The sequence below is a fragment of the Strix aluco genome, chromosome 1 (genome assembly GCF_031877795.1).
Source record: "Strix aluco isolate bStrAlu1 chromosome 1, bStrAlu1.hap1, whole genome shotgun sequence".
Lineage (NCBI taxonomy): Eukaryota > Metazoa > Chordata > Aves > Strigiformes > Strigidae > Strix > Strix aluco.
Genome location: NC_133931.1, coordinates 41,571,955 through 41,594,063, shown reverse-complemented (window position 1 = coordinate 41,594,063; position 22,109 = coordinate 41,571,955). Strand labels below are relative to the sequence as shown.

General features: G+C 42.3%; 1 protein-coding gene across 1 annotated transcript; it reads left to right on the top strand.

The window, feature by feature from the left end:
• The first annotated feature begins 5,048 nt into the window (after positions 1-5,048).
• On the top strand, positions 5,049-21,396 carry SDCBP (syndecan binding protein). The gene is made up of 9 exons (XM_074818709.1): positions 5,049-5,185; positions 9,186-9,251; positions 12,935-13,013; positions 15,552-15,661; positions 15,971-16,129; positions 17,613-17,788; positions 19,029-19,200; positions 19,733-19,824; positions 20,684-21,396. The coding sequence occupies exons 2-9, from the start codon at positions 9,201-9,203 to the stop codon at positions 20,736-20,738; spliced, it is 894 nt and encodes a 297-aa protein (XP_074674810.1). The 5' UTR covers positions 5,049-5,185; positions 9,186-9,200; the 3' UTR covers positions 20,739-21,396.
• Positions 21,397-22,109: the final 713 nt, after the last annotated feature.

Genomic DNA, 22,109 nt, shown 5'->3' with positions numbered 1-22,109 from the left:
GTTTAATTTACCTTGAGGAGTACCATAAAAATTCTCCAACAGATGCCACTGGTGAGCCTTGCTGAAGCAGTTGACGTCACTGTCAGCCCCAGCTCTCTTCCACCTCTTCTGACAGAGGTTACAGAGCAAGTAGCCAGAGCAGCACAAGAGTAGCACCCACCTCTGTCCCACCACTCCAGTCCAGAGGCCAGTGTTTGCTCAAATTTATCCTCAGCAGCATTTTAAGACAAAGTGCCAGGCTCCCACCAAGGCACCAGAGCTCATGTTTCTTCGTGCCGCATTTGCCACAAGCACTTGTGCCCTGTGTTTGCAAAGCGTGTAGAAGAGGTGGCTGGGGTGCCCTCCCTGTGCGTACCGGCAGTCACCACAATGTTTGACAAAAGAACTCTGTGGAGCTTAAGCCTGTCTAAATTCTTGCTACATTTTTACATTCAGCTGACTCCAGTGTATTACTGTGACCCAGTAAAGGCAGAACACAGAGGTATGCTCCACCAGGCTATTTTATTCACATATTTTGAGGGCAAAGGGATCTGTTTGTAGTCCTCTAGTCTGGCTTTATGTTTCATCTAGACCACAGAATGTCACCTAAATCAGAAACCATAACCTTGGCCTGAAACAGACCATATGTAACATGAATGTATAAAATGTTGATTTAGAGACACTGGGAGAAAGGAAAAAACATTGAATCCCTGAGGAAGCAGTTGAACAGTAAAAATTACTGTTACTGTGAAATATATGCCTTGTTTCTACTATGCCTAACTTCTCTTTCTAGTCTTTACAACAAGAACACAAATTTTAAAACATTGAAATGTGTACATCAGAAATAGGAAAGAGCTGTTCTGTCTATTTAAGTCCTTTACAGCACAGTCCCAGTTGCGGAATAAGCACAGGAAGCGCACAGTCACCCCTCCCGCCTGCCCACGTAGAGCTCAAATCCACCCCTTCCTCGTCTCTCTTTCCTGTCTCTTCTCTCCTAGGACTGACTCAGGGTTGTGCATGAAGAAGCCTGTTGTCTGCAGGACCTCTGCTTCGTCTGTTGTAAAGGTTGGAAGGTGTCTAATGAATGAGGAGGAGATAGGAACATCTTACTGCTCACGCCCTGGACTGGCAGACTGCAGAGTTGGATGCTGTTCTCATTCTGCCGCAGAGCTCTCCTGCGGTGACAAACAAGTCCTCTGGCCAGGCTCTCCATAAGCAGTTCCTGTGTTTTCCTCATTTTCCAGTTGCCCCACAGAGGCCCTAGAGTCTAATTTGCAGAAGTGTTGGGCACATGTAACCGTGAGTGAAGTCAGGAAGGTGGTGATTTAACAAAAAATCTTCTGTATTCTCACAAACATGAGACAAGTTTGTAGAACTGAGAGCTCAGAATAATGCATTATAAGCATATTCAACTTAAGTGCCTGAATTCCCTGTCTGTATCCTGGGAATTATGACAGAAAATAAATGATTGTTTGCACAGCACTTGGACACTAGAGCGTTACTTAGAAAAGATGGTGACAGTATTTCCATCTTTAGAGCAGAGTTTGAATAGCAGACAGGAAATCAGGCATGAAACTGCCAACTGAACAGTGGAAAATTATAGACTCACTGAGCACCATCCCCCCTGTGGGCTGAGGAGGGGACAATGAAAGTAATAAGTTATATTGCCCTTAAAAGACAGGATCAAACGTGTATGAACAGGGAGTCAGAAAGAAAGTGACCCAGGCAATTTTAATTCCAGCAGTTTCTAACGTTAAGTACCTTACTGGAGTGAAGCTCCTGTAATGTAATTTCTTCTGTATAACAGGGTTTTATGCTGAAATTCTTGTTTCTATATGCAAACTCCAAAAATTCCTGTTTACAAAGTCTAGAGATGTATCGGCACAGCTCAGTGCAATGCAGCACAGTTACTTATACTAGTTGGGGGTGGGTTTGTTCTAGAAATACAAACAATACGTCAGGTCACTCCTTGTACCTGGCTTAGAGTAGGACCCATTAACTCCCTCACAACTACCTCAGGTACAAAACTGCTTTAATACAATTATTCTATTTCCAGTACTGACAGGGTGCTATCTTGCAGTTTGTACATTTTAAGTGACCACTGATAATGTCTCGTTGTTGAATGGGTGGAGAGTTTCCTAATGAACAAAAGCACAACTGGTTTCCAGCTTCAAAGGAGAAATGTGAATTTTTGGGTAACAACCATGAATTATTTTATTAAGGTTTTTGCAACAGCTGAGACTGATACCGATCAGTAGGTGGTTTCTCTTATTCTTTGAAACTTGGCACAAGACTAGTAAAAAAATGACAAACAGTATATTGACAATGGAAAATTACCACACTATTGCCCATGGGAGTTCTACTTTCAACAAGCAAAATCTGATAACTTGGCCATTTGTTCCACATCTCTCAAACAATGGATAATCTTTTTGCAAATACCTCAGGAACTAATCAAGAGACATTTGTTTGGGCGATTCACCTCTGACTCTTTAGAGCTCCCCAGTCTCAGTGGAGTTCCCAGAAAGACATGGCCAGGCCCTTCTGCTGCCCGCTTCCAAACTCTGAGGCACAGAGGTATTTCCCTTGTTCCAGGTCCTCAGTTCACGTCACAGAGCGACTGAGGCATGTGCCATCCCCTTCCAAGCCTTGGTTTCCCTGGGAAGGAAACAAGACTAGAACAGTAGCTGGAATTGCCTTTGGTCTGTTTGTTTGAAGGATGAGGACCCTGAGACATGACAAACTGCACTGGTTGCACAGATTAGACATAGCTGTTTTCCAGCAATTACCTTTCTGTTTTACTATGTATTGTCCCTATATTTAAATGAACCACAATTTTGAGAAAGCTTTTCAGTACAACAAGGTTTATCTTTCTCTGTCTGAAAACTGTTCTTAAGCAAGAAAAAGCAGCCTCACACTGTTCTTCAAAATCTTTATTGAAATTGTGTTTCGTGATACGTTTGGAGATGAGTATGATAAGACACTTTTATTACCAAGGTGGATGTCCCCCAGGTGGACGTGGTGCCAGACCTACTGCCTGTAACCTGGACTTTGCTTGTTCTTAGATTACGTATTGGTAGCAGGGCACACACTGTATGCCCAACAAGTAATAGACTATATGGAGCCAAATGTTTGGGCTAGGACATCATCATAAGGAAAATGAACATCCATTACAGTTTTGTGGGTAAAATAAGGAAGTGTGGATTGACAGTGCAGATCTGACATCCACCGACAAAGGCTGCTACCTTGACAACAAGCTGTCTTGAAAGACCATGACAAGCGATAAAGTAATGTAGAAAATAGGAAATAAACTAGCTTTCTGGAGAAAAGAAAGGTCTTTGCAATGAGAGGGGCATTCAACATCAAACCAAAAGAAAACATTGCCCTTCAGTTGTCAGCACTGGAGGCCAGCAGAATTCCACCACCTGGATGACTGTCAATCACACACCTGCAGTTTCCATGCTATATGGACACTACAGTGCTCTTGATTCTCCAAGGTGGGTACAGGGCCTCACCACACTGACCTCACTGCAGGATGAAGAGTTACATGCTCGGTCTGACCATACAAAGTTTTAAACCTTTCACTGCATTTATGTTAAAAATCACTTTTGGCTATGCAGAAAATTTAGCACTTCAGAAGCAGTAATCATCTGTCATTATTAAACCAGAGCTAGATTGCCTCCCTCCCTCCTGGCCCAGAAGGCACCTAACACAGGATTTTTGTGAATTCATACCCTAAGCCCAAAATTGCACTTCATATATATTTAATGATCTGTTGCATGACTCGGTAGCTGATGGTTCAGGCACTGGCATGCAGAAAGATGCCAGGCCTGGCTGATTGTTGGACACAGAAACAGGAACCTTCTGAGCAGCCAGGGAGAGGCTGTTGCTCTGTATTCAGCACTGCTGTGGCTGCCACCCCAATCCTACACACCCCTGTGGTGCTCACCAAAGACGTTGGCTACTGGAGAGGATCAAGAAACTTATGAGGATTGGAAAATAGACATTGCATCAAAATCTGTTTAACTTAACTAAGGTTATAATTGTGCAGGCAGCTCCAATGATGAAACAGCCTGTTAGTGCCAGAATAAAGGGAATCACCCTTTCCTCTCATTCCCATTTCTCCTTCCTCCTCCTTTCTCCTGTTTCCAGACACACCCTCCCTTCCCTTGCTCTGGCTGGTGCTGGTGCTTGCGAGATCCTTTCGTTGCTGGTTTGGCTCACTAACCCAGAAGAAAAACATTCATGTTTTTTGCTGGATTTGATTTCTGCTGGAGCAGTGAATTAAACTGTCCCATAGAAGAGCCTGACAACTCCTGCGACTGGCTGGCTGAGCACAGGAGAAAGAGACGAGGTGGGAGCAGACCTCCTTCCTCAGTGCTGGCGAAGTGGTAAACTTTCACTGAACGCTCTGGTTTCTTAGATGAAGAAAGGCTTTAGGGTGCTCAGCACGTTTAATGATCTATATGAATTGAGTATGAAAGCCTCTTTCCAAGCTTGTTCTGGGATTTCCCTGTTGCTGGTATACCTTAAATCACGGTTTCTCCTGGGGAGCTTCTCCAGGACACCTGCTCTGCTTCAGACACACGTTGGTGGGCGAAGGCCCATGCAGGTGCTGGACCACGGTCCAGGTGACGTGGTCACCCCAGCTCTGGCATGTCGCGACACTGACACCTGGCCGGCAAACACACAAACCAAAGCTGACAGAAGGCAGTCAGCTGAACATGCTTCATTACAGGAAAAAAAAGTTGGAAAATGAGTAGGAAATTATAATTTTTCTTCGTGAGGATGACAGCTGTGAACCAATAAATGCAAATGAATGAGGCAAAGGCAGTACAAAAATGAAGGGCGCCAGCGGTGAGCCATAGGGTAAGTAAAACAAGGGACCAGAGGGGAGCGTTGCCGGCCAAGGTGGGGGCCGTTCCTAACAGAGCTGGGCCTCGGCCACCCGGCTTCCCGCCCCTCCGCCCCGCAGCGGTGAGACCCCGGCCCCGGCCCCGGCCCCGGCCCCGGCCCCGGCCCCGGCCCGTTCCCCGCCCGCCGGGCCCGGCCCACTCCCGCCGGCGGAGCATGCGCGGGGCCGGGCCTGTTCCGCCACCGCCCCGTTCCCCTCATAGCGGCGCTGCCGGGACTTCGGGGAGCTGCTGCCGCTGTTGCCCCTCTCCGCGCTGAGGGCCCTGACGAACGGCAGCCGCCGCCTGGGCCGAAGGTAAAGGAGGGGCTGGGGCCGGCCGGCTGGCGGAGCCCCCTCCCCCGCGGCCTTTGTGCGCGGGCCCAGGGCGGCGGTCCGTCCTCGGCGGCAAGAGGAGGAGGAGGAGGAGGAGGGGGGGCTGCGGGCGCGGCGGCCGGGCATGGCGGAGCGGAGCGGGGAGGGGGCGTGGCGGGGGAGGCCGGTACCGAGCCGGCTTCGCTGTGCCGCTCCTGCCGGGGAGCCATGTCGTGCTGCTGCGGGGCATCGCGGGGCGGCCGGTCCCCGGACCCGGCCGGGGTGGGGTGGGGGGCGGCCGCTGCCGGACGAGGGGCTCCTTCGCCCGCGGCCAGAGAACACAGCGAGTAGAAAAACGCCCGTGTGTTTGTGTCCGCAGTCTCCCCCGGCCCTGGGTTTGGGGGTGTCTTCTGACCTCTCGTTCAGGCTCCCGGGTCATTGCGTGAGGACGGTACTTCCTGGCCGGGGTCTGTAAGGAGACTCGGACATTTGTAATAACTTCTTTTTAGACGGGCTAAATATTTCTGCAGGGGTGGAGAGGATGGCGACGTGCCTTTTTGGGCAAGCGAACCCTGCTTCAGGTCTGAAATGGAGGCAGCAGATTTCAGAGCTAAATGCATAATGAGAGCAATTGCTCAGAGGCTAATTAGATATGTATCAGAAGGGCAACACTGAGTTATTAGTGGAGAAAGCGTTTTGCAGAGCAGTTGCTCGGTTCCTGATGTCTCAGCCTGACCTCCAGGAGGTCTTGTCCCAGATCTGCTTTAAAGATGAATTTTTGGGTTTGTAAGCTTTTAACTTCTGGAAGTGAAAACCGGTGTTTCAGTATAGGTGCTGGCTTTGTGGCCTGCTGTAATCTCTTCACGGGCCACAAGCAGAAGACACTTGTGGTTGTCGTTCTGCTTTGGTTTTTTTTCCCCCTCCCCCGGTATTGGCTGCTGGTGCTTTCAGGCCAGCAGTCACTACAGGCTGGCCAGAGTTGGGGTTCAGCTGGATCCTGCACTGCCTTCAGCTCCAGGCTTTTTGACCTGGAGAGTATGTCGGGAAGCTGGTCTGCTGGCCATGCTACCGAGGGCAGTTCGGGATCACTCCCCCACGCAAGACTTCCTGCTGGCAGCCCCAGGGTGTCACGAGTGCTGCCTTTCCACAGGTCTCTGGCCAGTGGCCCAGCACTTCCCCTTGCAGACAGGATCCGCTGACGGGCGCCAGCAGTTGAACTTCCCAGCAAGGGTACTGAGAAATAGGGAGAGGCCTTCACCACCACATTTTGTGGGTCACTAGCTGAGTTATGGCTGTCCCTCTTGCCTCACACTCTTCCTTTGGTTTTCACTTTTGCTTTCCTAAACACTTGTGTTCCTTGCAAGATGTGGGAATACGGAAATGATCAAAGAAAATGATTCTGGTGTCAGTGTAGATTTTTAAGAGAGAAAAGGAGGTTATAGTGACTCATATTTTGTGCTAGTCACTCCCCAGTGCCTAAAGCCGTTATAGCGCCTGCTGAAACTTGTTTATGCTGTGAATAATGTTGCACAGAAGTCATGGACAAGTTCTTCCTGTAATTCCTGGTGGTCCCTGACAGTGGCAGTTGTTATTGAAAGGTCATATTTTAAACTAAATGCAGTATTTTTGCAGATCTTGCTTTACCTAACAAGGATTATTTGCTACAACTCCCTGTGCAGAAATTGAAAATTCTGTATGCGTAGTTAGGAGCTCATTGAATGCAATTACAGTGGTGACAGTTATTCTGGCTATTTAGCTGGAAAACCAAAAATAGTAACTGGTGAGATTAGGACAAGGGAGCTAGCTGGGTAGCTCCTTGGTAGCAGTGACAAACGTTTGAGTTTGTGAGCCCTTGGCTGGGGAAAGGAGGTAGTGGGGGAGCATTGTAAAGTGTCAGGATAAGCTGCTGGAGTGTCCTCTTACGTGATCCGAGAACTAATACATGTTTAGCTTTGCTAATACTTTTTTACAGAAAGCACCATGCTCCTCTTTGTAAACTAGAGGAAGGCTGAGGTTGCCTGTCTGTGACAAACGTCACCAGTAATTGCGTGCAGAATGAGACTGGTCTGTGGAGGAGAACTAAAGCTGGCCGAGGTGCAAGCACTCTGGGGTTTGCGGCATGGAAGTCCGTCACTGGGGCCAGGGACCCAGCAGACCCTGTACTGTGCTCTGCTGCTGTGTGAATGTCAGAGCTCCCTACTCGCAAAATGCTGCTTCTGTGCTCCTCGTTGCTCTGAAACAGGGTGACTCCTTTGCGAATGCACTGGCCTTGATCTGCTCCCTTTTTCTGCTGGTGTGCTGGCTTTGGGGGTGTGCCAGGGCCTGGACCAGCACCTGAATGTACTAGGGCAGCTGTAGTGTAGAAGTAAATGATGAGTGTGATGCTGCGTGTGGCTTGTCTGGTGTTAGCAGCAGAATGCCGTGTCCGGACACCGCTTACCTGAGCGAGGGGTTTGCTGGGCTTGGGTTTGCGTTTGCTATTACCCATTTTGGATGCACAAAAGCACTTGATTGTTTCAGGTCAATGCTGGATTAAAATAGAACTTTAATCTGGTTTTAAATGTGTATGTTTAATTTACGAAGCCCAGAAGCTTTAACTATATTTGGTTTAGTTGCGACAATTAGTCAAAAATGCCAGTAGCAATTAATTATTGCAACATAACAACAACAGCCACCCATTCACAGTTTAGATCTCTGGCACATTTAGGCCACGCTTTTTTTAAGTTTTAATTGTAGTTTGACGTGATACTGGAGCTGTTGGGCACTCTGAACAAGTAGAAAAGCTGTTGATGAGCTTAGTGTAATATGAAGAGATGCCTATTGTGTTACTGCGATATCACATTAGGCATCAGTGTGTGCTTATTTTTTTTTTAATCAACTTAATATCTCCACTTGGAGAAGCAGTAGCTCAAGGATTTATGCAGTGGCCACTTTTAGTCTGGAATTTTTGCTGAATTGCTATGCGAAAAAGGACCTCTGTTCTTTGGATGAGAAAATTAATCCCCAGACCAAAAGCTTTTAATAGAGCTGCCTCATTAACTGCATTCTCATGGCCTTCTCTAACTGCAAAACTGTATCACATTTTGTTGTCTTCTGTTTCTGGGGGGTGTGTGTGTGTGTCCCATTAAAATGTTCCCATATGTTGATATGAAATATTTTATTATGGTTTTGAAACCCTCAGCTGACCTCAGTGAGAACATGAGCTCTGGAAAAATGGGATTTCCTGATGCCTCAGTTGCCCAGCTCTAGCAGAGCTGGATGTCAGCACAGTGCCTGAGAAGATCATGTGAAGTGGGTTTTCCAGTTTTGCTTGGGTTTTTTTCCTCGGTGTTTTTTTTGTTGTATTACTTCCTGATAAGTTGTCACAGGGCTCTCCCAACATCACATGAGAGCCACCCTGAAGCCTCTGTGTGTTTTGAAACTCACCACTGACTGAATCTTGCTGGTTTATGGTCTCTTGCTGCAATTAATGTGTTGCAAATGGACATGGGAAGTCAGTTCTCTTTAGTGGTTTCTTACTGGAGTATCAGAACTGATGAAAGTGTATAGATATTTTGGGTAACAGAGTGAAAGCTTCTGCAGTTGTATATAAAATACTGTTCCAGTTGGAAGGAGGAGAGTGATTTAAATTTTTCCTCTTAACCCTCATCAGTCATCGGATCCTGGCCTCCTAAAGTCTGTCTGCGATATTTCATGTGAAACGGTTTTCTCTGTATAGGCTTTCTCATCGTTGAGGACTGAACTTTGACAACACTAAGTATATTAAAGCCTATTATGCAAAGTCTATTACTGATAATAGATTAAATGGGTAGTCTTAATGGAATTTATCTGTAGTGCTAAGACTTGCAGGCCACAGATCACTTATTTAACACTTTGTTTTCTTCTTCTTTTTTTTTTCTTTTCTAAGTTGTAATGCTAAGTAAATATCTGATGGTTAACCCTGATGTTTGTTTTTGTTTGCTTTCCCCCCTCTTTTTTTTTTTTTGGTCTTCCCTGTACCCAGTGAGACTGCACCAAAATGTCTCTCTACCCTTCCCTGGAAGATCTGAAGGTGGACAAAGTTATTCAGGTATGGTAGTCTTTAATAAGATGAGTTTTAATGACAATAATATATCTGATGATATTTAATTCAGGGAAGGGGAGAATTTTATTGTAGGTGACAGTTTGTTTTACCATCACCCTCTAAAAGGGGAAAGACAAACTGTTACTTTGTAGCTTGATATATTATAATCAAGCTTTTTTTACCACTGTATATTTATTTTGGTTTATATATTCATTTATAGTCACTTGTCTTTAATGTGCTGATATGTTTGGGTGTTTTGAAGTGTAGATACTTGGTCTTAAGTAGACAAACATAGTTAGTCTCTTCTCTTAATTCAGCTCTGACATGATGAATAGGTGTTGACTGAGCTAATAAACCTGCTGTGTCTCACTCCCAGTGTCCAGACCTGTGGCAGAAAGCTTTCGTGGTCAGCTGGGCACAAAAAAGAGCACTGGCTCTCTCAATGTCATCTAGAATCACAAACTTGGGCTCTGGCTATTTCATGGTAGTGACCAGTTCTCTCAACTTCCAAGATTATCACATTTGTGTAAAACTCTTTATGTGTAAGAATATTGGTAGCTTTAGTATTAGACAGGATGAAGGTGAAAAAAATACCTGTGGAAAAAAAAAATTAAAAACATTTTAATGGATTAAAAACTCCATGAGAAATTTGACGTGAATGTGTTTTATGAGGCGTTTCCTTGCTTTTTCAGCATTTTACCTAGCTTTCACTTTTATTTCCTAAGCTTAAACTGGATTCCCTCCCAGTTTAAACAACAGCAATGAGTTACACTGCATTTTAAGGTGGCCACTATTCTGTCCTTGTCCTTCTCATTGGGAAGCAAGCAAACTGCAGAGAACAGCTTATTAACCCTCCTGTGCTGTCCCAAAGTGGAGTGCCTCAGTCTCAACTGTGTTTGTATGTGTGGGGTGGGGCTCTTAAAGTTGTGGTGCTGTGTTGGCATTTCTTCTTGTTGCGTCCACCCTCCCCACCCCATTCTTCTTATCTTACTAAAGTCCTTTATCACAGTCAGGTAGTGCTGAACTGAGGGGAGGGGGTGTGTTAAAAAAAAAAAAAGTAGCCTGGAGCTAAGAATTTCCCCTTTGGCCTTTTAATAACTAATTGCTAGAGAGTTTAAGTGTTACAATTAAAAATATTAAATATAGTTTTTTATATGAGCACTGAATGAAGCAGTGAGAAAATGGTAGTAGGGTATCTCTATGGTGAGTCCTGTAAACCTTGAACCATAGATACATGCTCTGTCACTTTATAGAGCAGGAACTGTTGTACATTGTCTGCCAGTACGCTCAGCAGGGCTTATGAACTTGGGCAGAGTGCCTTGCCTGTGGGACTGTGCCTGTAGTCTACTGTGGAGTTTCACAGACAAGTAAGAATAAACCCTATAGAGGTTTCTATAGGGAGCGAAACAAATTGTTCTATTAAGCTAGTTTAATCCTTGGTGACACTGTAATCTCAAAGGTCAGTTTTCCAGAAATCAGTTCATACAGGATAGACACTTGCTGTCATACTTAAAGATGACTGTCCAATCAAAGTTTAAATTAGGATTTCACAAATTTCTACCACTTGATGGGTGGAATGTCAAACAAGACAGCCTATGAGAAAATTCATGTGGGTGTGGGAGGGAAGGAAGGTAGAGCCAAGAGCATTTGATTACAGATCCTCAGTGGAGAGGCTTGGGTGTTTTTGTTGCTATCGGCAGTGGGGTAGATGCCCTTTAACAGTTACGTGGCAGCATCTCACTCCTACCAACTGTAGTAGGAACTAGTGGGGTAACGGGCTGTGTATTGAGTGTAGATGTGAGAGGGGGGCAAGTAAATACTGTTATTGCTAAATATCATTATTTCAAGATTAAGCCATTCCATCTTCACTGATATTCATAGAATAGTTTGGGTTGGAAGGGACCTCTAAAGGTCATCTAGTCCCTGCAGTGAGCAGGGACATCTTCAACTAGATCAGGTTGCTCAGAGCCCTGTCAACCTGACCTTGAATGTTTCCAGGGATGAGGCATCTACCACCTCTCTGGGCAACCTCTTTCAGTGTTTCATCACCCTCATTGTAAAAAAAAAAAAAAAATTTAAAAAAAAAAATCTTCCATGTATCTAGTCTAAATCTACCCTTTTTTAGTTTAAAACCATTACCCCCTGTCCTATTGCAACAGGTCCTGCTAAAAAGTCTGTCCCCATCTTTCTTATAAGCCCCCTTTTAAGTACTGGAAGGCCTCTATAAGGTCTCCCTGGAGTCTTCTCTTCTCCAGGCTGAACAACCACAACTATCTCAGCCTGTCCTCATAAGGAAGGTGTTCCAGCCCCCCTGATCATCTTCATGGCCCTTGTTTGGACCTGCTCCAACAAGTCTATGCCCTTATATTGGGGGTCCTAGAGCTGGATGTAGTACTCCAGGTGGGGTCACACAAGAGCAGAGGGGCAGAATCACCTCCCTCAACCTGCTGGCTACAGCAGATAGAGGCTAAAATACTTGCTTCTCCCAAAAAGTGCATTATAAAAATGCTGTCTTTTTAAATACAGCTGAGAGCACCCTTAGAAAAGGGGGCAGAGTACTGAAAAACAAAGTCTGTATCCACAACACGTGAGTGAGATTAAATTGACTGCTGGTTAAAACAAACAGACTTGCTACATTAAGTATTTTAACCTGTTCTTTTTGTCCAGCATTTGAGTTGGAGGCTATTCGAAATACATGTGATATTGATGAGTAATGAGTCATTCTTGCTCTGAAACTTTTTCTAAAAACAGCTTCCTGGAGAGTACAGGACCATGAAGTCTTCTATTTTTAAGCATGTTTTTCTTAAAAACATTAAGTAATTTGACTGTCATGTTGTATTAGATGATTTATGTCTCCTGTTTAGCATAATATTTTGCTGTGCATTTAGTAATTTCCCCCCCACCTTTGACGTTCAACCTCAGGAAAGCTATTGGGATAGCTATTTCATCACACTTAACAGGCCTCTGTAAGGCAGTGTTTTTCACTGGTCATGATTACACAAGACCAAAAGAATAGTAGCTGAGGTATTGAGAAGGAAGGGAACTGGCTTACTTTAATACAGTCTCTTGTATTTGTGAGTTGGTAAGCAATACAGAAATCAAGCTTAGTGTATTTGCTGTAGTGGCACCTTCTGTAGAAAAATGATCTTAGAAGGTTCATTTCTTTCAGAAGGTATTAAACTAGTAGCATTGGATTGTGTGGAACTTGCAACCTGTAAGGGACTATGGTAGAACTCAGGAATAATGTCATGTAAGTGGTGAAGAGGTAAAACTGCTACTATCCAGCTGTAAAAAGTAATTACAGAATGCTCTGCCAAAGGTCATACCTTAAAACTTAAACTTATAATGCTTTATTAGGCAAGTTTAACGTGTCTTTTAAGGCTCTCTAAGTTGCTTGATGGCAAAAATAAAACAGGTTGACAGTAAAGCCTTTCTGTGTTACAACTGTAGCCTTGTCTCTTGAGGAAGATACAGGTTGATCTACTGAAGTAGTTTGATACTACCACAGCATATTGTATTGAAATTATTTATTTTAAAGAAAAAGATTGACTTCAGAACTTCAAGATGAATAGTAACTAGCATGTAGAAGAAAAAAGAAAATATTTAAGTCTCCTGCCTGCATAATGGAGATTCCATAGATTTATTTTTTTTTTTCTTGTACAAGATAATGTGAGTTTCTTTGCTTTTAGGCTCAGACTGCCTTTTCTTCAAATCCAGCTAATCCAGCAATCTTGTCTGAAGCTTCTGCTCCTATTCCTCATGATGGAGGTAAGCTCGTGTACTATATAGTATCCTAATGTTCTGGAAAGCAGTTATGAAATCCTAAAGTTAACAATACAGTCAGATACCTATAAATATCTAACCCTGTTTACAAAGGGTGAGACCATGCCTTTTTGGAAATGCCAACATGCACCTTGGTAAGGTGCTGTAGGAGTCAAAAAACAGTGTTTGCTTATAAAAGGAAGTTGTGGCAAACACTAACCCTCCTCTTAACTTTTTGAAACCTTTTCCAAGTGAGCCTAACATAAGATTTGCTGTTCATACCATTTGTGCTCTTTTTATCTCTTAACCTCAAATGTGTAGTTGTTCTTATTTATAACACGTATATTTGTAAGCTTCAGAGGGCAGCATGAGTCTGAGTGTCTTTCCTGTCCATATGAACTTGCTTAGGAACAAACACAAATCTCTGTCAACAGAAAAGTGCCCAGGAAGGTGGAACTTGATCTTGTCACGCTATCAATGTAAAGCTTCCAGCAGATTTTGGGATCAAATGTCTGGTCCATCAGACCTAAAACTGAATGACTTGTACCAATTTCTCCTCCTTTTCTCCCATGCACATGTGCATCCACGAAGGTGCACAGGTATGTTTGAGATCAAAGATCTGGGTTAGTAAGTTATGCTTGGTCTGAAAGGCCTAAGACTCTTAACCAGCATGACCAGAAGCAGTGCTGGAACAGCTGTCAGAATGCTGGTGGATCAGATTAAAGCTTGGTACATGTGACTTTGTCTCCAGTTCTCCTCTTGGTGCTGATGTGTCTAAGATGACTTTAACACAGGAGTTTGTATAGCTCACCAGAGAGCTGCCTCTCGTAGATCCTTTCTGGAATAGATACTTACCTGGCCTAACCTCACCAGACCAGATTTGTGTTTGCTTCAGCAGTCCCTTCTTGGCAGCATTTTCTACTGTCCAGAGTTTGAATTCTCCAGCAGTTCTTGTGCCTGCTGCCTGAATGACATAATTTTGACATCAGCGTGAATTGCTCAGGAGCTACGTGTGGCTGAAGAGTGATTAATCACTAAATATATCCCAAATGGAGGCCTACATTATCTATAGGATGTGCCAAACCTGCTGGAAATCCCTCTGTCCTGGCAGAGGCAGGAGAATATAAAATATCAAGAACTTCTGGATGTGTTCTGCGATTTGTAGGTCTCTGTTTTGAATGAGAATGTAATACAGCCAGCAGAGACGCATCACGTGTGTGGTCTTTGAAGAACAAAAGAGAAAAAACAAGTAGCTGTAAAAGTCTTGTGCAGTGTTAATTGTGTATGATCCTAGGGGCTTGAAAATGCAAGCAAAAATAGAACAAATAAAGATAAACAGCTTGTTAATCAATATTGGTGAAACTACAGGCTGATAGATCTATCTGGAAGTAAGATCAGTCAGCTCTCATGTGAAGCAACATGCAAATATGACCACTGAAAGTATTAAGGAGCAAAAAAGTCTCTTGTTTATACTGGAATTCACCTTGCAATGACCTTTGTTCCTTCCCAGAAAAGTTCCTTTCCGTTTCTGGTCAAATATGGATTCTTCTAATATCTGATTTTATACATGTACCCATAAATGAACACTAGAAACCTAAGCTTTGTGAACTGGGGAGCCTGCTCATTTCCAAGGCTGTCCCTTGCACCACCTTGCTTTCTGAGCAGCCTTTTCTGTCCCTGCCAATTCTGTTGAACAGCATGTGGACTCTTAAGAGTTTTTGTAACAGCCACTTGTTAAATGGCACCAGTTAGTTATGCCAAGAGCAATATCAAGCTTATTTCCAGAGTGGTTTGACTCTAGATCTGACAAGTCTGTCAGTTTAACTTCCTTTCCTCCCATTCCCTGCACCCCACCCCTCTTGGGTGTAGAGCAGTCTCCTGCTGGATATTTTAAGGGCCGTGTTTGTTTTCTCTTGAGAAGCACATCTAAAACCAATTAATTTTGAAGCTATGAGAAAATGATAGCTACTTTCTTATGAAGACTCTTAAAGCAGACTACACTGTGGACCTCACAGCCAGAAGGCTGTCTGCTGCAGAAACTTTACCCTGCCTGGGATCTGGAATGTCCTTGGCATGGATGCTTCTTGCGAGTGCTGTCTTGCACTCGGTGGAAGGTGGCTCTGTGTGTGTGTTCTCCAGCATACCTGGTTTGAGGGTGGGAGGGAGAGTAGTTTCCCACAAATTGTCCAAAAGCTTTGGAGCAAGAGCATGTCTTCATGGACTGCAGCACAACATTGGCTTTGGAACTTATCACCATGTGTCTAATGTTGTTTGTGCCGTAAAGGATGAATGGAGTAACTGAAATTAAAAGTTCTCTTAAGTTCTTTATCTCAAAAGTGCCGCTTGTCTCGTTGCTTTTCTAAACTGGGCTAGAATAAGAGTCCTGATTGAAGTGGGTCTTCCGTTTGTAATTTTCAAATTAAATACATTATAATAGGACAAGATTTGTTGAAGTAATTGTACGTGTGAAAGCAGTAACTGCTTGTTCTGTTAAACTGACAATTGTATTGACAGGGTTTTTTTTGTTTTGTTTTTCTCCTATAGGCTTATACCCTAGACTGTATCCAGAACTTTCTCAGTACATGGGCCTGAGCCTCAATGAAGAAGAGGTGCAGAGAAACTTACCGGTGGCAGCAGCTGCTCAGCCACAGGGTGTAGGTACCAGTCAAGCATGTTTTAGAAAGTAAAAGTATAAAGACTAAATATATATCTAGCATTCTAGAGAGTGGACTACTATTTGTCTTAAGTACCATACTTGACTGATAAATGAATTGTTTTAAGTAACAGTGCCTGTTTTAATCTGGCTTTAAACTGAGCAGTCTATTTCCAGTGGTGGGGTGGGGAAGAGCTGGTGCTGTGGCTTAATTTATGTGTTGTTTTTTTAAATATCACTTCATATAAACTGATGTATAGCTATTTTAAAAAGTTGAAACTAAGTTGTCTGGCTATTTTGTTTTAATCAGCAACTGGTAACACGACCTTCTACTAATTACATGGTAGCTCCAGTGACTGGAAATGATATTGGAATTCGCAGAGCAGAAATTAAACAAGGCATCCGTGAAGCTATTTTATGTAAAGATCAAGATGGCAAAATTGGACTTCGCCTTAAGTCTGTTGACAATGTAAGTATAGAAGCTTGCTTCTGCCTATAGAGATCTTACTGCTGGATTAAATTAGTAGTGAAGTTAGTATATGGTCACAAAATTGTCTTCTGTATAATGTTTGCTTATCCATTATCAGAATTTTAAAATCCTTCATTAGATTAGTAACTAGATTTCCATCTGCCTGAAGTAGAATCTAAACCTACAGTGGCATTTTACTTCCATGTGTTCTATAACACCTGAAAAATACTTGTGATTTTTTTTTTTTTCCATTTTAGAGCATGATATTGACCTTGTAGAGCTGCTGTGATACCTGTTAGCAGTTCAAGACTTCTTGTTTCTATTTTGTGGAAACGCTGGGCAGTACTTAAAAGTTCAGCAGTATGCAGAGAACTGCCCATGGCTTAAAAGTAGCTCATCTTTTATAGATTCTTGCAGTGTGTTGCTGATGAGAAAAGTAAGGATAGTGAGGGTGTCATCTTACCTATATGTAAAGAGTAATTTCAGAGTAGGCTTTCTCAAAATTCCGTTAACATGAACGTAGCTGCAAGAAGATCCTTAAATCTACTCTGGAGCTTCTCTGTTTCAGTATCTTTTGATTTTCAGTGTGGGAAATGCTACTCTGTTTGTGGTTAGTTGGTTTTGTGTGTGGTTTTTTTTTTTTTCCCTTGGCAAGGTCATTTAATCTGAATGTTTAAAAAATAATAAATTGTACTCAAGGTTTCATATAAGGTTAAAGTGCTTTTTATAGTTCTTCTAACCCAGGAAATGCTGGGGTTTTCTCAGAGTAGCATGGGTGTCCTTGTTTCTTGTTTTTTTTCCAAATCCTATACCTCCCCCCTCCTCAAGGTATTAGCTACAGTTGCCTTGATATGCTTTTACTTGTTGGTTTGGTTTTTTTTTTTTTTAGAGGTACTTGACTAGAAATAGCTTTTTAACACCTTGGTGTCTTTTTTACCTGAGGTGCTAGCAAGTCATAATTGATAAAAAGTTGAACACTAATGGGGTTGTGAAAGAAGGAGAATATCTGCCATAGAGTTCCTAGCATTGCTGATCTATTTCTACAGCCATATATAGACTCTGATGTCTCGCAAATAAATTACTAGTTAAATGCACAAGGAGATATACAAATTTACCACTAGTCTGTTTTGATCCAGTTGTTTAGATACCTTGTTAAAACAGAATAGTATTTACCCCTTTGAGTAAGGCTTTAATGTTAATCTTGTGTCTTTTTTTTAATGTCTAGAGATCTAGACAGAACAGATTTGCTTGTTTCTGAACTTTATTCTAGCATTAGTTATCTGTCAGTCTCTTAAAGACATCTAGAAACAGACTGAAATTTCAAAAATGTCTCTTAAGGAGAGGTAATTAGCAAGTCCTTCTGTTTGATTGGTAAACTTTAAAGGTCTGTGTGTTCTGTTACTGGTCTTCATCTTTAAGGAAGAACTTATGTTTTTTTAATTCTTCCCCCCCCCCCCCCCCCCCCCCCCTTTCTCTTTTGTAGGGTATATTTGTCCAGTTAGTTCAGGCAAACTCTCCAGCATCCCTTGCTGGACTGCGGTTTGGGGACCAAGTTCTGCAGATCAATGGTGAAAACTGTGCAGGATGGAGTTCTGATAAAGCACATAAAGTTCTGAAACAGGCTTCTGGAGAAAGGATTTCAATGATCATTCGGGACAGGTAAAGCCAACTGCAGATACAGATTGTCATTATTCATCTTGGAATAATTCTGTGGGGTTTGGGTCTCCTCTTGCTTGAGCAGGACTGCAGGCATAACAAAATTTGTTCATGTACTTCAATAGTAAAGATCCTCAGAAATGTTCCTTTTCAAGGCGGAACAGTCAAAATAGTTCTTAACTTGTAAACTTCCCGTGCACACTTGTTTGGGCATGATGAGGCATAACACTTTTCAAAGTAAACTAGTTAGCAATAGCACAAGTCAAATTTAAACTCTGAATTCAAGAGTTCTGTGCTTTTTTCAGACACAACTTGACTTTTGCTTATACTAATTGAAAAAGCAATAAAAGATGTTACCAAAATATTCACTGTATTAACTAATACATTTGCTTTTTATTTAACATGATAGTTTTCTTGTGAACTCTGTTGCTTACATATGAATTAATGCCTGTTTGTCTAAAAGTATGCTTGATGAACCAATACAGATTTTTAATTGATTAAATACTGAGCTTGCAGCTAGTTGTAATAATAGGTCAGATTCAACGTAAGGTCTGTAGGCTGTGAGAAGACAGATGATAGATGGTATGACTAGGTATCCGTCTTAAAGTTTTTTCAGTGTTCATTTGTCTTTAAGACCCAAGTTTGACCCAGTGGAGGGCATGCTGCTTCTCTCAGGGCAGGTACTTCTATTCATGCATTGAATAAAAATACTGTGGTAGTAGATTCCCTGCTCTGTCTACCACTTCCGTGCCCAGCTCCCCACCCCCTTCCTGGATTTACTAGCTTTTTAAGACACAATTTAAAGATTTATGGACTGTAAAGCAGTAGAAAAGCTGTTGGAGAAGCCTTGTACTCCAGAATCCTGTGGTCTACCTACAGCTGTTAAAACTGCCTGCACTATTTTATCTACCTTGTAACATTTGTAGAGAAAACTTAGTTCTTAATGGCCTTTTGCGTTTGGTTGGTGGTTGTGGTGGGTGGGTGAATGATTTTGGTATTATTATTAATCCAGATGGTAAAATGCCTGTAGAACAAGGAAAACATGTAAGGTTTATAAACAAGTATATATTAATATAACAATATCAATGAAATTAAGTTAAACCCAACTACTTTCATTGTAGTTGATGTGAGTCCTTTAGAGTGCAACTACTTTTTTTAAGTCAAAGATGCTGAAATAGTGTGTGGTTCTTTCTGTGGTTTAGTAGACTGAAAACATGTTTTTTTCATTTTAAATGTCTTATAGGCCTTTTGAACGAATTATTACTATGCATAAGGACAGCACAGGGCATGTTGGTTTCATATTCAAGAATGGAAAAATAACCTCAATAGTGAAAGACAGCTCTGCTGCGAGAAATGGACTTCTTACAGAGCACAACATCTGTGAAATTAATGGCCAGAATGTAATCGGATTGAAGGTAAAATAAGTAGTATGTGGTGGGTGTGGGTAGCTGTGAGCTTTGTGTGTGCGTATCATAATTGTGTTTTGGAGGGGGGGAAAGGGATTGTAACATTGTTTAATGTTCATAAGTCATGAGAGGTAGCTTAGCTTGTACATGTGAGACATGTATGTCTTGAGGCTTCTTTGCAGTTTTGTATCTGTAGGCAGGGCAACTCATTCTCTTCCCCTCTGCCTAGCTCAGCTGACCCTCAGTTTTTATCTAACTTTGCTGGCAAAACGGAGAATAAGCTTCTTCCTGCCAGCCTGTGTCAAATTCTAGTAGGAATTCTGTATCCCTTCTCTAGTCAGTTCGTGCAAGGTACTGATAACCCAACATCTATGAAGTGGTATTGCAGGTTTAGTCACTTGCCCTGAAGGTTAAATACTCCAGGCAAGGAGTTGTGGGCCTCTTAAGCTGCATGAAACATGCCTAGAAAAAGCTCTTGAACTGCTGCTTTATTAGTCAGCTTGAGTAATGTTGCTCATATGACTTCTTGTTTTAATAACAGGACCCTCAGATTGCGGATATCTTGGCAACAGCTGGAAATGTAGTGACCATTACTGTCATGCCTTCCAGTATTTATGAGTATATAATAAAGAGGTAGGTAATAAACAAAGCAGCCATGATGTTAATTATAATCAAGTTGACAGTGACTATTTTTTGTACATTAAATAAAATGTACTTACGGTAAAACCTAATTACAAACTCCACATAAAGGCTGGAGAGGGAGTGGGGGGAGTCTGAAAAATTGCTTAATCCGATGTTTTAACCAAAACACACCGTTTTGGTTCTGTTTTTAAACTATTCATATTTTAGTGATGCTCCTTTGCCTTCTTTCTTTTGAAAAACCCTGTTCTAAACATAATTTGACTGAACGTGAGTTTCCAGGAACTTTCAAATACATGGATAACATAAGTATTTTGTTACCATGTTGTTCCTGTTGCAACTAATTCTGGTGATAGAAACATGTTTCTTGGCAGGATATAGTTGGCTTTTTCTAATCCTTTGGCAGCAGTGGCTTTCTACAGCTAAATCTCTCCTGCACAAATATGTTTTTGAAGTTGCTAGAAATTAATAATGCTTCAGGTATAATTGAGTCTCTTTTTTTTTTTTCCTCTCCACTTGGTATGCTTTCTGCAAAACAGTCTAACAGCCACCTTTCCCCCTGCCCTCCCCTTGTACTTGTGATCTGGCTCTGCACACATGCTCACATCCTGAAAGATGCTGATAACACAGCTCAGTTACTAATAAAAATGTTGAGTGTCGTGGGCTTCTCTTCTGTGTGTGCAGCTTGGTGCAGCTTTCTGTAGCAATGTATTTGTTGTCAAAAATAGCAGAGTAAATGGCCAACCTTTAAACTGTATTCAAGGGCTAGCAATGACAAAGATACAGTGATCAGAACCTTTAGTGGTCTCCTACAGTGGCCTTACAAAACTGAATGCCTTTTCCTTTTCTTTAGGATGGCAACTAGCATTATGAAAACCCTGATGGATCACTCTGTTCCTGAAGTTTAAACTTGCATCATGTATGTGTGTGTACATATATATAATGATGATTCCACTACACTTGGGCTATTATACTCAGTGATTTCTTTCTTCTGCACATGAGCCTTTCTGGAGGCTAAGAGAAGATATGCTGCATCAAACATTTGCATCTATAATGGCTGGGAATGTTACAGTTCAACCTATCTTGTTTATTCACAAACTGTAAAACTTGTAGCCTTATGCTTGACAAATGTGAAATTCCAATTGTGTTATGACTTCTTTTTGTAGGTCTTAGTTTACTACTCTTATAAGCCATTGCAACTAAAGGAACCAGGTATCACTTGCAAAGTTACGTGTTGTTACCTAGGACAATGCTGTGCTTTGTATGTCTAAGACAAACAAGTATTTTTACTGCTTTCTGTTTGCAAGAGTAGATTTGAAATAGCGTATTAGAAGTATGGCTAGTACTAGTTAATTTTTTGTTCTAGTAAATACTGTTTACACAAGAATGCCAGCTAAGCTTGAAGGTAGCTAAAGGCATCATTCAGTAAGTAAGTGTATTAAGTAGTGTACAGATACTCAAATCTTTTTATTACTTGTTATACAAATTGTAACTAATATGCTTATCTTTTGCCTTAACCATGTTCTTAAAGATTCAGAAATCACCAAATAAATGACTGAAACTTTAGATACTGTGTGTGTGCATACTTAAGATGAGCTTTATTTCTTCTACAACCACTTAGTCTATGTTATCATAGGAGTATTCTGCCTGGCTGCCTCAATTGGTCTTTACAGTTGTCTGTCTCCCTTTCTAAGAAGAGTCCCCTTGGGAAAGTGTAGAATCCCAAACAACAACTTGCCTTATTCTAACAAGCATCCGCAGATGTTGCTGTTGGCGGTATTTTGTATCTCTGTCAGTGTAGTCTGGGAAATCTTCAGAAATGAAGATCAGTGGGCCTGGGTTCTGCAAGATGCTTTAGGAATCGCTTTCTGTCTTTACATGTTGAAAATAATTTGCCTGCCTACATTTAAGGGTTGTACCTTGCTCCTCCTGGTTCTTTTTGTGTATGATGTATTCTTTGTATTTATCACACCTTTTCTAACAAAGACTGGGGAGAGTATAATGGTGGAGGTGGCTGCAGGCCTGTCTGATTCTGCCACTCATGAAAAGCTCCCAGTGGTTCTGAAGGTTCCACGACTGAATTCCTCACCACGTGTGGAATTGAGACTTGTGACTAAACCAGTGTTAACACACCAGCCTTTTTGCTGTTCCTGAGCAGTGCTTGCACTGTGCCAAGGCCTTTTCTGCTTCTCCTTCTGCTCCCAGTGAGTAGGCTGGGGGTGGCCAAGAGGCTGAGAGGGAACACAGCTGGGTCTGCTAACCCAAATTGACTGAAGAAA

Bases quoted from the DNA above. Each gene is read 5' to 3' on its own strand.
- SDCBP (XM_074818709.1), top strand. From the start codon at position 9,201: ATGTCTCTCTACCCTTCCCTGGAAGATCTGAAGGTGGACAAAGTTATT. The intron at 16,130-17,612 runs GTAAGTATAGAA...TCTCTTTTGTAG, and splicing joins GCCTTAAGTCTGTTGACAAT to GGTATATTTGTCCAGTTAGT. The intron at 17,789-19,028 runs GTAAAGCCAACT...AATGTCTTATAG, and splicing joins TCAATGATCATTCGGGACAG to GCCTTTTGAACGAATTATTA.